General features: G+C 38.0%; 1 protein-coding gene across 11 annotated transcripts in view; it reads right to left on the bottom strand.

Moving 5' to 3' along the window:
* Nucleotides 1-256: 256 nt before the first annotated feature.
* LOC139359868 (uncharacterized) overlaps nucleotides 257-14,357 on the bottom strand; it is a 71,686-nt gene continuing 57,585 nt past the window's right edge. For 4 of the 11 annotated variants that reach the window (XR_011616401.1, XR_011616403.1, XR_011616398.1 and 1 more), the window contains 2 exons: nucleotides 7,763-8,403; nucleotides 257-6,330 (listed from right to left, as the gene is read on the bottom strand). Coding sequence is in view for 3 of the 11 variants with exons in the window: in XM_071084483.1 (XP_070940584.1) it covers nucleotides 9,561-9,605 (45 nt within the window). In the remaining 8 variants the exon portion in view is untranslated. The other 7 variants (XR_011616402.1, XM_071084479.1, XM_071084476.1 and 4 more) reach the window with 3 other exon arrangements.

Raw genomic sequence — 14,357 nt, 5'->3', positions numbered from 1 at the left:
CAGGACATTCGGTTTTTTACTGTGGGCCTCAATGGACTCAGAAATGTCCCTTCAGAAATTCTACCAAAATCCTATTTCCAACCTGTTGAATCAAAAGAAAGGTTTAACTTTGTGACATGAATCCACACATTGCAAAGTGTTTTCACAGACAGCTCGTTTCTAACATTTAACATGAAACATTTGTTTTTTCACTATTGGCCTCACAGAGCTCAGAAATGTCTTTTCAAAGATTCTCGAAAGAGTTTTTCCAATGTGGTGAATCAAAACAAAGGTTTAATTCTATGAGATGAATCCAGACAACACAAAGAATTGTAACAGATAGCTTTGTTTTAGGTTTTATCATGGACTACTGTTTTTATACAATAGCCCTCAATGGCCTCAGAAATGTCCCTCTGTAAATTTTACAAAACCAGCATTTCCAAACAGGTGAATCAAAACTCAGGTTCCATTCAGTTTGAGGAATCCACACATTACAAAGGATTTTTACAGATACATTTTAAAAGGTTTTAACACAGAATATTCAATTTTTTACTACAGGGCTCAATGGGCTCAGAAATGTCCCTTCGTAGACTCTACAAAGAGTGTTTCCAATCTGTTGAATAAAAACAAAGTTTTAACTCTGTGAGATAAATCTAGACATCACAAAGCATTTTCATAGAGAGCTTGTTTCTAGTTTTATTGCAGGATATTCGGTTTTCACAATAGGCCTCAATGGGGTCAGAAATATTTCTACCTAGATTCTACAAAAAAAAAAAAGTGTACCCAATCTGTTGAATCAAATCAAGGGTTTAACTCTGGGAGATTAACCCACAAGTCATAAAGCATTTTCAGAGATAGCTTGTTTATAGTTTTTATCGCAGCACGTTCTGTTTTCCCCTATAGGTCTACATGAGCTAAGAAATGTCCCTTCATACATTCTACGAAAAGAGTACTTCCAACCTGTTGAATCAAAAAAAGCTTTAACTCTGTGAAATGAATACACAAATCACAAAGCATTTTCCCAGAGAGCTTGTTTCTAGTTTTTGTCTCAGGACAGTCCGTTATTTAATATAGGCCTCAATGGGCTCAGAAATGTCCCTTCTTAATTTCTAAAGAAAGCGTATTTCCAACCTGTTGAATGAAAACAAAGGTTCCATTCTCTGAGATGAATATGCACATCACCAGGCATTTTAATAGACAGATTGTTTCTAGATATTATCAAGTTATATTCGGTTTTTCACTATAGGTTTTAATGTGCTTGGAAGTGTACTATGAAAGATTTTTTTTAAAAAAGTTTTTAGACCCTGGAAATCAAAATACAGGTTCATCTCTGTCAGGTAAATCCACACAACACAGAGAATTTTCACAGATAGTTTGTTTCTAGATTTTATCATTGGATATGTGGTTTTACATTTTGCTTCAAGTGGCTCAGAAATGTCCCTTCATAGATCATACAAAAAAGAATCTTTCGAACCTGGTAAACCAAAACACATTCCATTCTGTGAGGGAAATCCACACATCACAAAGTATTTTCACAGATAGCTTGTTTCTAGTTTTTTATCACAAAATATTTGGTTTTACACTATATGCCTAGATGGGCTTAGAAATATCCCTTTGTAGATTCTACAAAAAGAGTGTTTCCTACATGTGGAATCAAAATAAAGGTTTAACTCTATGAGATGAATCCACACATCACAAAGCATTTTCTCAGAGAGCGTGTTTCTGGATTTTATCACGGGATACTTGTTTCTTAATTATAGGTCTCAATGGGCTCAGGAATCTCTCTTTGTAGATCGCACAAAAAGAGTATTTCTGCCTGCTGAAACAAAACAGAGCTTTAACTCTTTGAGACTACTCCACACATCAAGAAGCATTTTTATAGATAGGTTGTTTCTAGTTTTTATCGCAGGATATTCAGTTTTTCACTATAGGCCTCAATGAAATAAGAAATGTCCCTTCATAGATTCTACAAAAAAATGTTTCCAATGTGTTGAATGAAAAGAAAGGTTTAACTCGGTGAGATGAATCCCCACATCGCAAAGTATTTTCACAGATAGCTTGTTTCTAGTTTTTATCATGGGATTTTTTTTTTCTTCCATTGTGCTCAGTGGGCTAGAAAATGTCCCTTTGTAGATTCTATGAAAAGAGTGTTTCCAACTTGTTGAATCAAAACAAAGTTTTAACTATGTGAGATGAATCCACACACTGCAAGGCATTGTTTAACTAGGTTAATAGAATTCAGCCATTGCAAAGCATTTTCACAGATAGCTTGTTTCTAGTTTTTAATCACAAAATATTCAGCTGTTCACTATAGGCCTCAATAGACTCAGAAATGTTTCTTTGTAGATTCTGCAAGGTTGTTTTCGACTTGTTGAATCAAAAGAAAGTGAGGAAAAACACATGAATCACAAAGCATTTCCACAGATAGCTTGATTCTGTATTTTATTGTGGGAAATTCTGTTTTTACTGTAGTCTTCCATGGGCTTAGATACACCCCTACATAGATTCTGCAAAAAAGTGTTTTTAACATTTTGAATCACATTAACCATTTAACTCTGTGACATGAATTTCCATATGGATTTAAAAAATAGTTTGTGTCTAGTTTTTATTGTGGGATTTGAGGTGTTTTTTTTTTTTTTTTTTTTTTTTTTTTTTAACTATAGGCTTCAATTTGCTCAGAAATGTGTCTTCAAAGAATCTACAACAAAAGTGTTTCCAGCTTGGTGAATCAAAATATAGGTTCCATTCGTTGTAATGAATTCACATATACAAAGCATTTTCTCAGATACCTTGTTTGTAGTTTTTATAATGGAATATTCGATTTTTCAATATAGGGCTCAATGGGCTCAAAAACGGCCCTTTGCAGGTCCTACAAAGAGTTTTCTCAACTTGTTGAAACAAAACGAAGGTTTCAGTCTCTGAGATGAATCCACACATCACAAAGCATCAATGGGCTCAGAAATGTTCCTTTGTAGATTCTACAAAAAGAGTGCTTTGAACCTGTGTTTTGATTCACCAGGTTTTTTCAAATGGAACACAGGTTCCATGTGCTGTGATGAACCCACACATTACAAAGTATTTCCACAGATAGTTTGTTTCTAGTTTCTTTTTTTTTTTTTTTTTTTTTTTTGAGACGGAGTCTTGTTGTGTCGCCCAGGCTGGAGTGCAGTGGCACGATCTCGGCTCACTGCAAACTCCGCCTCCTGGGTTCACCCCATTCTCCCGCGTCAGCCTCCGAGTAGCTTGGACTACAGGCGCCTGCCACCACGCCCGGCTAGTTTTTTATATTTTTAGTAGAGACGGGGTTTCACCATGTTAGCCAGGATGGTCTCGATCTCCTGATCTCGTGATCCACCCGCCTCGGCCTCCCAAAGTGCTGGGATTACAGGCTTGAGCCACTGCACCCGGCCTGTTTCTAGTTTTTAAAGTGGGATATTCAGTTTTTCACTATAGGCCTCAATGGGCTCAGAAAAGTCCCTTCATATACTCCACAAAAAGAGTGTTTCCAACCTGGTGAGTCAAAAGAAAGCTTTACCTCTTTTAGACAAATCCACAAATTGCAAAGTATTTCACAGATAACTTATTTCTAGTTTTTATAGCAGGATATTTGATTTTTCATTATTGGCCTCAATTTTCTCAGAAATATAACTTCTTAGCTTCTACAAAAAGAGTATTTCCAATCTGGTGAATCAAAACACAGGTTTAACTCTGTAAGATGAATTCACACATCACAAAGCATTGCCACATATAGCTTGTTTCTAGTTTTTATTGCAGGATATTCAGTGTTTCACTATAGGCCTCAATGAAATAAAAAATATTCCGTCATAGGTTCTACCAAAAAAAAAAAAAAAAAAAGTGTTTCCAACCTTTTCAATCAAAAGTAAGATTTAACTCAGTGAGATGAATCCTTACGTTGGAAAGTATTTTCACAGGTAGCTTGTTTCTAGTATTTATTGTTGGATATGCAGTTTGTTTCTATTGGCCTCACTGGGCTAGGAAATGTCCCTTTGTAGATTCTACAAAAACAGTGTTTCCAAACTATTAAATCAAACAAAGGTTTAATTCTGTGAGATAAATCCAAACATTGCAAAGCATTTTCACACAAACTTGTTTCCAGTTTTTATCTTGGGATATTCAGTTTTTCACTATGGTACTCAATGGGCTAAGAAATACACTTTTGTAGATTCCACATAAAAAGTATACCCAACCAGCTGGATCAAAAGAAAGATTTAACTCTGTGAGATGAATCCACACCTTGTAAAGCATTTTCAAAGATAGGATGCTTCTAGTTTTTATCGCAGGATATTGTTATTCACATTAGACCTCAAAATGCTCAGAAATGTCCCTTTTCAGATTCTATGAAAAGGATGTTTCCAACCAGTTGAATCAAAACAATGGTATAACTCTCTGAGATAAATCCACACATTGCAAATCATTTTGATAGGTAGCTTGTTTCTAGTTTTTTCACAGTATCTTTGGTTTTTCAATGGAGGGCTCAATGGGCTCAGAAATGTCCCCTCGTAGATTTTACAAAAAGATTGCTTCCAATCTGTTGAATCAAAAGGAAGCTGTATCTTTGTGAGATTAACCTCTACATTGCAAAGCAATTTTACAGATAGCTTGTTTCCACTTTTTAAGGTGAAATATTCGGTTTTTCATTATAGGCCTCAGTAGGTTCAGAAATGTCCCTTCATAGATCTTACAAAAGTGTTTCCAACTGTTTGAATCAAAACAAAGGTTTAGCTTTATGAGATGAATCCAGAAATCGCAAAGCATTTTTAAACATAACATGTTTCCAGTATATATTACAGGATATTCGGTTTTTCACTACCGGCCTCAATGTGCTTTGAAATTTCCTCTCGTATATTCCACAAAAATGGTGTTTCCACCCTGGTGAATCAAAACACAGGTTTCATTCAGTGAAATAAATCCCCATATCACAAAGCATTTTCACAGCTTGTTTTTAGTTTTATGGAAGATATTTGTTTTGTTTGTTTTACTGTTGGCCTCAAGGGGCTCAGAAATGTCCCTTCATACATTGTACAAAAAGGGTTTCCAACTTGTTAAATGAAAAAACCAAGATTTAATTCTGTTAGATGAATCCACACGTTGCAAAAAATTTATACAGATAGATTGTTTCCAGTTTTTAAGGCAGGATATTGTTTTTCACTATAGGCCTCAATGGGTTCAGAAATGTTGCACTGTAGATTCTACCAAACAGCATTTCCAATTGTTTGAATTAAACCAACAGTTTAACTCTGTGAGATGAATCCAGAAGTTGCAAAGCATTTTCACACATAACTGTTTTCTAGTTTTTATCACGGGATATTTGATTTTTCACTACAGGCCTCAGTAAGCTCAGAAATACCCTTCATAGAGTCCACAAAAAGAGTGTTTCCATCCTGTTGAATCAAAAGGAAGGTTTAATTGTGTGAGAAGAATCCACACATGTCCAAGCATTTTCACATAGCTTGTTCTGAGTTTTTATTGCAGGATATTCTGTTTCTCTCTACAGTTCTCAATGGGCTAAGAAATATTTCTATGTAGATCCTACAAAAAGACTGTACCCAACCTGTTGAATCTAAACAAAGGTTTAACTATTTGAGATGAATCCAAACCTTATGACTTGTGATGTAGTTTCACAGACAGCTTCTTTCTAGTTTTTTTGTTTTTTGTTTTTTTTTTTTGAGAGTGTCTCGCTCTTTCACCCAGGCTGGAGTGCAGTGGCATGATCTGGCCTCCTGGGTTCATGCCATTCTCCTATCTCAGCCTCCCGAGTAGCTGGGACTACAAGCACCCACCACCATGCCCAGCTAATTTTTTTTTTTTTTTTAGTAGAGAAGGGGTTTTACCATGTTAGCCAGGATGGTTTAGATTTCCTGACCTCGTGATCCACCCACCTCAGCCTCCCAAAGTGCAGGATTGCCAGCATGAGCCACCACACTTGGCCTTGTTTCTAGTTTTATCTTGGGACATTCTATTTTTCACTTTAGGCCTTAATGAGCTCAGAAATGCCCCTTAGTAAGTTCTACAAAAAGTGTGGTTCCAATCTGTTGAACCAAATAAAAGTGTAACTCTCTGAGATAAATCCACACATCACAAAGCATTTTCACAAGTAGCTGGCTTCTAGTTTTTAGCACACTATATTTGGTTTTGCACTGTTGGCCTCAGTGAGCTCAGAAATGTTCCTTCATAGATTCCAGAAAATGAGTGTTACCAACCTGTTGAATAAAATGAAAAATTTAACTCTGATATAAATCCACACATTGCAAAGCATTTTCTCATATATTCACAGGATATTCGGTTTACACTGTAGGCTTCAATGTGCTCCCAAATGTCTCTTCATAGATTCTGCAAAAAAAAAAAAAAGAAAAAAAAGAAAAAAAGAGTTTCCAACATGGTGAATAAAAGCACAGGTTCCATTCTGAGAAATGAATCCACTACATTACCAAGCATTTTCACAGATAGTTTTTTTCTACTTTTTATCACAGATATTTGATTTTATCTATAGGTCTTGGGTTCAGAAATGTCTTTTCGTCTATTCTACAAAAAGAGTGTTACAACCTGGTGAATCAAAAAAGGGCTTCTAGACTGTGAGATAAATACACACATCACAAAGCATTTTCACCAATACCTTGTCTCTAGTTTTTATCACGGGATATTCAATTTTATGTAATGGGCCTTAATGGGCTCAGAAATGTCCCTTTGTCGATTCTACAAAAAGAGTGTTTCCAACCTCGTGAATAAAAATACAGGTTTCATTCTGTGAGAAGAATCCCCACTTCTTAAACCATTTTCGAAGATAGCTTCTTTCTAGTTTTTATCGCACAATATTTGCTTTTTCACTATAGGCTTCAATGGGCCTATAAATGTCAATTCGTAGATTATACAAAAAGAGTATTTCCAACGTGGTGAATCAAAACACAGGTTTAACTCTGTGAGATCAACCGACACATCACAGAGCATTTTCACAGATAGCTTGTTTCTATTTTTATCGCAAAATATTTGGTTTTGCACTATATGCTTACATGGGCTCAGAAATATCTCTTCGTAGATTCTACTAACAGAGTGTTTCCATCCCATTGAATTAAAACACAGGTTCCATTCTGTGAAATGAATCCCTACATCACAAAGCATTTTCTCAGATAGCTTGTTTCAATTTTGTTATCGTGGGATCGGTTATTCACTATAGGCTTCAATGAGCTCAGAAATGTCCCTTCATAAATTCTTTTAAAACAAAACAAAACAAAACAAAAACTGTTTCCAATCTGGTAAGTCAAACCATAGGTTTAATTCTATGAGATGAATCCACATATTAAAAAGAATTTTTGCAAATGGCTTGTTTCTGGTCGTTATCACAAGATATTCGGTTTTACACTATAGCCTTCAATGCACTCAGAAATATCTGTTACTAGATTCTACAAAAATAGTGTTTCCATCCTGTTGAATCAAAACACTGGTTCCATTCTGTGAGAGTAATCCACACATCACATAGCATTTTCACGAATAGCTTGTTTCTAATTTTTATCACGGGATATTTGGTTTCTCATTAAAGGCTTCAAAGGGCTCTGAAATGTCCCTCCCTAGATTCCACAAAAAGAGTATTTCCAATCTGTGAATCAAAACACAGGTTTAACTCTGTGAGATGAATCCATGCATCACAAAGCATTTTCATGTGTATCTTGTTTCTAGTTTTTATTGCAGCATATTCTGTTTTTCACTACACACTTTAACGGACTCAGAAATGTCCCTTTGTAGATTCTATAAAAAGAATATTTCCAACCTGGTAAATTGAAACATAGGTTCCATTCTGTGAGATGAATCCGCTACATCACAAAGCATTGTCATCAATAGTTTTGTTTTTTTTTTTTTTTTAGTTTTTATCACCAGTATTTCATTTTATCTAACGGGCTTCAGTGGGCTCAGAAATGTTCCTCTGTCAACTCCATAAAAAGTGCTTTTAACACGGTGAATCAAAACAGAGCTTCCAGTCTGTGAGATGAACCCACACATCACAAAGCATTTTCACTGATAGATTTTTTCTAGTTTTTATCACAGCATATTTGATGTTATCAAATAGGCCTCAATGGGCTCAGAAATGTTACTTCTTACATTCTACAAAAGAGTGTTTTCAACCTTGTGAATAAAAACAAAAGTTTCGGCTGGGTGCAATGGCTCATGCCCATAATCCCAGCACTTTGGGAGGCCGAGGCGGGTGGATCACGAGGTCAGGAGTTCAAGACCAGCCTGGCCAAGATGGTGAAACCCTGTCTCTACTAAAAATACAAAAATTAGCTGGGCGTGGTTGTGGGTGGTTGTAATCCCAGCTACTCGGGAAGCTGTGGCAGAGAATTGCTTGAATCCATGAGGCGGAGGTTACAGTGACCTGAGATCGCACCACTGCACTCCTATCTGTGACGGAATCTGGAAAAAAAAAAAAAAAAAAGTTTCATTCTGTGATAAGAATCCACACTTCACAAACCATTTTCACAGATTGCTTGTTTCTAATTTTTATCACAGGATATTCGGTTTTACATTGTAGGTTTCAATGTGCTCCCAAATGTCTCTTTATAGATTCTGAAGAAAAAAAAAAAAAGTTTCCAACCTGGTGAATCAAAGCACAGGTTTCATTCTGTGAGATGAATCCACACATCACCAAGCATTTTCAGTTAGTGGGTATCTAGGTTTTAAAGCAGAATATTTGGTTTTTTACTACAAGCTTCAATGGGCTCAGAAATGCCCCTTCATAGATTTCACATAAAGAGTTTTTCCAACCTGGTGAATCAAAACACAAGTTCAACTCTCTGACATGAATCCACACATCAAAGAGCATTTTCACAGATAGCTTGTTTCTAGTTTTTATTGCAGGATATTTTGGTTTTCACTATAGGTTTCAAAGGGCTCAGAAATACCCTTTCGTAGAATCTACAAAAAGAGTACTTCCATCCTGTTGAATCAAAACACAGGTTCCATTCTGTGAAATAAATCCAAACATCACAAAGCATATTCACAGATAGGTTGTTTCAATGTTTTTTCGTGGGATTTGTTTTTCACAATAGGCAACCAATGGGCTTAGAAATGTCCCTTTGTGGATTCTTCATAGTCTTTTTAACCTGGTGAATCAAAACATAGGTTTAACTCTGTGAGATGAATCCATGCATGACAAAGTAGTTTTAGAGTTAGGCTGTTTCTAGTTTTTATTGCAGGATATTCAGTTTTTCACTATTGGCTTTAAAGGGCTCAGAAATATCCCTTTGCAGATTCTACAAAAAAGAGGGTTTCCAAACTGGGGAATCAAAACACAGCTTTCATTCTGTGACATGAATTCACACATCACAAACCATTTTTGCAGATGGTTTTTCTCTAGTTTTTATCACAGGATATTCGGTTTTTTAGTATAGGCTCCAATGGGCTCAGAAATGTTTCTTCATAGACTATACAAGAGTATTCCCAACCTGGTGAATCAAAATGCACGTTGCATTCTGTGAGATGAATGCAAACGACACCAAGCATTTTCACAGATATCCTGTTTCTGGTTTTTATCGCCGGACATTAGGTTTTCACTATAGGACTCAAAGGGCTCAGAAATCTTTCTTCGTAGATTCTACATCAAGAGTTTTTCCAACCTGGTGAATAAGAATACAGGTTGCATTCTGTGACATGAATACAGAAATCACAAAATATTTTCATAGATAGCTTGTTTCTAGTTTTCATTGCAGGATACATGGTTTTTCATGATAGAATTCAATAAGATTAAAAAAAAATCCCTGTGTAGACTCTAAAAAAAGTGTTTTTCCTACCTGGTTAATCAAAATACAGGTTTAACTCGGTGAGATGAATCCACACATCATACAGAATTTTCACAAAGAGCTTGTGTCTAGCTTTTATTGCAGGATACTCATTTTTTCACTATAGGGCTCAGAAATGCCCCTTCATAGATTCTATTAAAAAAAAGTATTTCCGGGGGGCGGAGCAAGATGACCGAATAGGAACAGCTCCAGTCTCCAACTCCCAGCACAAGCGACACAGAAGACCGGTGATTTCTGCATTTTCAACTGAGGTACTGGGTTCATCTCACTGGGGAGTGCCGGACGATCGGTGCTGGTCAGCTGCTGCAGCCCGACCAGCAAGAGCTGAAGCAGGGCGAGGCATCGCCTCACCTGGGAAGCGCAAGGGGGAAGGGAATCCCTTTTCCTAGCCAGGGGAACTGAGACACACAACACCTAGAAAATCGGGTAACTCCCACCCCAATACTGCGCTTTAAGCAAACAGGCACACCAGGAGATCATATCCCACACCTGGCCAGGAGGGTCCCACACCCACGGAGCCTCCCTCATTGCTAGCACAGCAGTCTGTGATCTACCGGCAAGGCAGCAGCGAGGCTGGGGGAGGGGCGCCCGCCATTGCTGAGGCTTAAGTAGGTAAACAAAGCTGCTGGGAAGCTCGAACTGGGTGGAGCTCACAGCAGCTCAAGGAAACCTGCCTGTCTCTGTAGACTCCACCTCTGGGGACAGGGCAATAACAAACACAGCCGAAACCTCTGCAGACGCAAACGACTCTGTCTGACAGCTTTGAAGAGAGCAGTGGATCTCCCAACACGGAGGTTGAGCTCTGAGAAGGGACAGACTCCCTGCTCAAGTGGGTCCCTGACCCCTGAGTAGCCTAACTGGGAGACATCCCCCACTAGGGGCAGTCTGACACCCCACACCTCACAGGGTGGAGTACACCCCTGAGAGGAAGCTTCCAAAGCAAGAATCAGACAGGTACACTCGCTGTTCAGAAATATTCTATCTTCTGCAGCCTCTGCTGCTGAGACCCTGGCAAACAGGGTCTGGAGTGGACCTCAAGCAATCTCCAACAGACCTACAGCTGAGGGTCCTGACTGTTAGAAGGAAAACTATCAAACAGGAAGGACACCTACACCAAAACCCCATCAGTACATCACCATCATCAAAGACCAGAGGCAGATAAAACCACAAAGATGGGGAAAAGGCAGGGCAGAAAAGCTGGAAATTCAAAAAATAAGAGTGCATCTCCCCCGGCAAAGGAGCGCAGCTCATCGCCAGCAACGGATCAAAGCTGGATGGAGAATGACTTTGACGAGATGAGAGAAGAAGGCTTCAGTCCATCAAATTTCTCAGAGCTAAAGGAAGAATTACGTACCCAGTGCAAAGAAACTAAAAATCTTGAAAAAAAAGTGGAAGAATTGATGGCTAGAGTAATTAATGCAGAGAAGGTCATAAACGAAATGAAAGAGATGAAAACCATGACACGAGAAATACGTGACAAATGCACAAGCTTCAGTAACCGACTCGATCAACTGGAAGAAAGAGTATCAGCGATTGAGGATCAAATGAATGAAATGAAGTGAGAAGAGAAACCAAAAGAACAAAGAAGAAAAAGAAATGAACAAAGCCTGCAAGAAGTATGGGATTATGTAAAAAGACCAAATCTACGTCTGATTGGGGTGCCTGAAAGTGAGGGGGAAAATGGAACCAAGTTGGAAAACACTCTTCAGGATATCATCCAGGAGAACTTCCCCAACCTAGTAGGGCAGGCCAACATTCAAATCCAGGAAATACAGAGAACGCCACAAAGATACTCCTCGAGAAGAGCAACTCCAAGACACATAATTGCCAGATTCACCAAAGTTGAAATGAAGGAAAAAATCTGAACGGCAGCCAGAGAGAAAGGTCGGGTTACCCACAAAGGGAAGCCCATCAGACTAACAGCAGATCTCTCGGCAGAAACTCTCCAAGCCAGAAGAGAGTGGGGGCCAATATTCAACATTCTTAAAGAAAAGAATTTTAAACCCAGAATTTCATATCCAGCCAAACTAAGTTTCATAAGTGAAGAAGAAATAAAATCCTTTACAGATAAGCAAATGCTTAGAGATTTTGTCACCACTAGGCCTGCCTTACAAGAGACCCTGAAGGAAGCACTCAACATGGAAAGGAACAACCGGTACCAGACATTGCAAAACCATGCCAAAATGTAAAGACCATCGAGGCTAGGAAGAAACTGCATCAACTAACGAGCAAAATAACCAGTTAATATCATAATGGCAGGATCAAGTTCACACATAACAATCTTAACCTTAAATGTAAATGGACTGAATGCTCCAATTAAAAGACACAGACTGGCAAACTGGATCAAGAGTCAAGACCCATCAGTCTGCTGTATTCAGGAGACCCATCTCACACGCAGAGACATACATAGGCTCAAAATAAAGGGATGGAGGAAGATTTACCAAGCAAATGGAGAACAAAAAAAAGCGGGGGTTGCAATACTAGTCTCTGATAAAACAGATTTTACACCATCAAAGATCAAAAGAGACAAAGAAGGCCATTACATAATGGTAAAGGGATCAATTCAACAGGAAGAGCTCACTATCCTAAATACATACGCAACCAATACAGGAGCACCCAGATTCATAAAGCAAGTCCTTAGAGACTTACAAAGAGACTTAGACTCCCATACAATAATAATGGGAGACTTCAACACTCCACTGTCAACATTAGACAGATCAACGAGACAGAAAGTTAACAAGGATATCCAGGAATTGAACTCATCTCTGAAGCAAGCAGACCTAATAGACATCTATAGAACTCTCCACCCCAAATCAACAGAATATACATTCTTCTCAGCACCACATCGCACTTACTCCAAAATTGACCACGTAATTGGAAATAAAGCACTCCTCAGCAAATGTACAAGAACAGAAATTATAACAAACTGTCTCTCAGACCACAGTACAAATCAAACTAGAACTCAGGACTAAGAAAGTCACTCAAAACCGCTCAACTACATGGAAACTGAACAACCTGCTCCTGAATGACTACTGGGTACATAACGAAATGAAGGCAGAAATAAAGATGTTCTTTGAAACCAATGAGAACAAAGATACAACATACCAGAATCTCTGGGACACATTTAAAGCAGTGTGTAGAGGGAAATTTATAGCACTAAATGCCCACAACAGAAAGCAGGAAACATCTAAAATTGACACTCTAACATCACAATTAAAAGAACTAGAGAAGCAAGAGCAAACTCAATCAAAAGTTAGCAGAAGGCAAGAAATAACTAAGATCAGAGCAAAACTGAAGGACACAGAGACAAAAAACCCTCCAAAAAATCAACGAATCCAGGAGTTGGTTTTTTGAAAAGATCAACAAAATTGATAGACCGCTAGCAAGACTAATAAAGAAGAGAAGAGAGAAGAATCAAATAGTTGCAATAAAAAATGATAAAGGGGATATCACCACCGACCCCACAGAAATACAAACTACCATCAGAGAATACTATAAACACCTCTACTCAAACAAACTAGAAAATCTAGAAGAAATGGATAATTTCCTGGACACTTACACTCTTCCAAGACTAAACCAGGAAGAAGTTGAATCCCTGAATAGACCAATAGCAGGCTCTGAAACTGAGGCAATAATTAATAGCCTACCAACAAAAAAAAGTACAGGACCAGATGGATTCACAGCTGAATTCTACCAGAGGTACAAGGAGGAGTTGGTACCATTCCTTCTGAAACTATTCCAATCAATAGAAAAAGAGGGAATCCTCCCTAACTCATTTTAGGAGGCCAACATCATCCTGATACCAAAGCCTGGCAGAGACACAACAAAAAAAGAGAATTTTAGACCAATATCCCTGATGAACATCGATGCAAAAATCCTCAATAAAATACTGGCAAACCGGATTCAGCAGCACATCAAAAAGCTTATCCACCATGATCAAGTGGGCTTCATCCCTGGGATGCAAGGCTGGTTCAACATTCGCAAATCAATAAACATAATCCAGCATATAAACAGAACCAAAGACAACAACCACATGATTATCTCAATAGATGCAGAAAAGGCTTTTGACAAAATTCAACAGCCCTTCATGCTAAAAACGCTCAATAAATTCGGTATTGATGGAACGTACCTCAAAATCATAAGAGCTATTTATGACAAACCCACAGCCAATATCATACTGAATGGGCAAAAACTGGAAAAATTCCCTTTGAAAACTGGCACAAGACAGGGATGCCCTCTCTCACCACTCCTATTCAACATAGTGTTCGAAGTTCTGGCTAGGGCAATCAGGCAAGAGAAAGAAATCAAGGGTATTCAGTTAGGAAAAGAAGATGTCAAATTGTCCCTCTTTGCAGATGACATGATTGTATATTTAGAAAACCCCATTGTCTCAGCCCAAAATCTCCTTAAGCTGATAAGCAACTTCAGCAAAGTCTCAGGATACAAAATTAATGTGCAAAAATTACAAGCATTCTTATACACCAGTAACAGACAAACAGAGAGCCAAATCAGGAATGAACTTCCATTCACAATTGTTTCAAAGAGAATAAAATATCTAGGAATCCAACT

This window comes from Macaca nemestrina, chromosome 18, assembly GCF_043159975.1.
Source record: "Macaca nemestrina isolate mMacNem1 chromosome 18, mMacNem.hap1, whole genome shotgun sequence".
Taxonomy (NCBI): Eukaryota; Metazoa; Chordata; class Mammalia; order Primates; family Cercopithecidae; genus Macaca; species Macaca nemestrina.
This window is presented reverse-complemented; position numbering and strand designations above follow the sequence as displayed.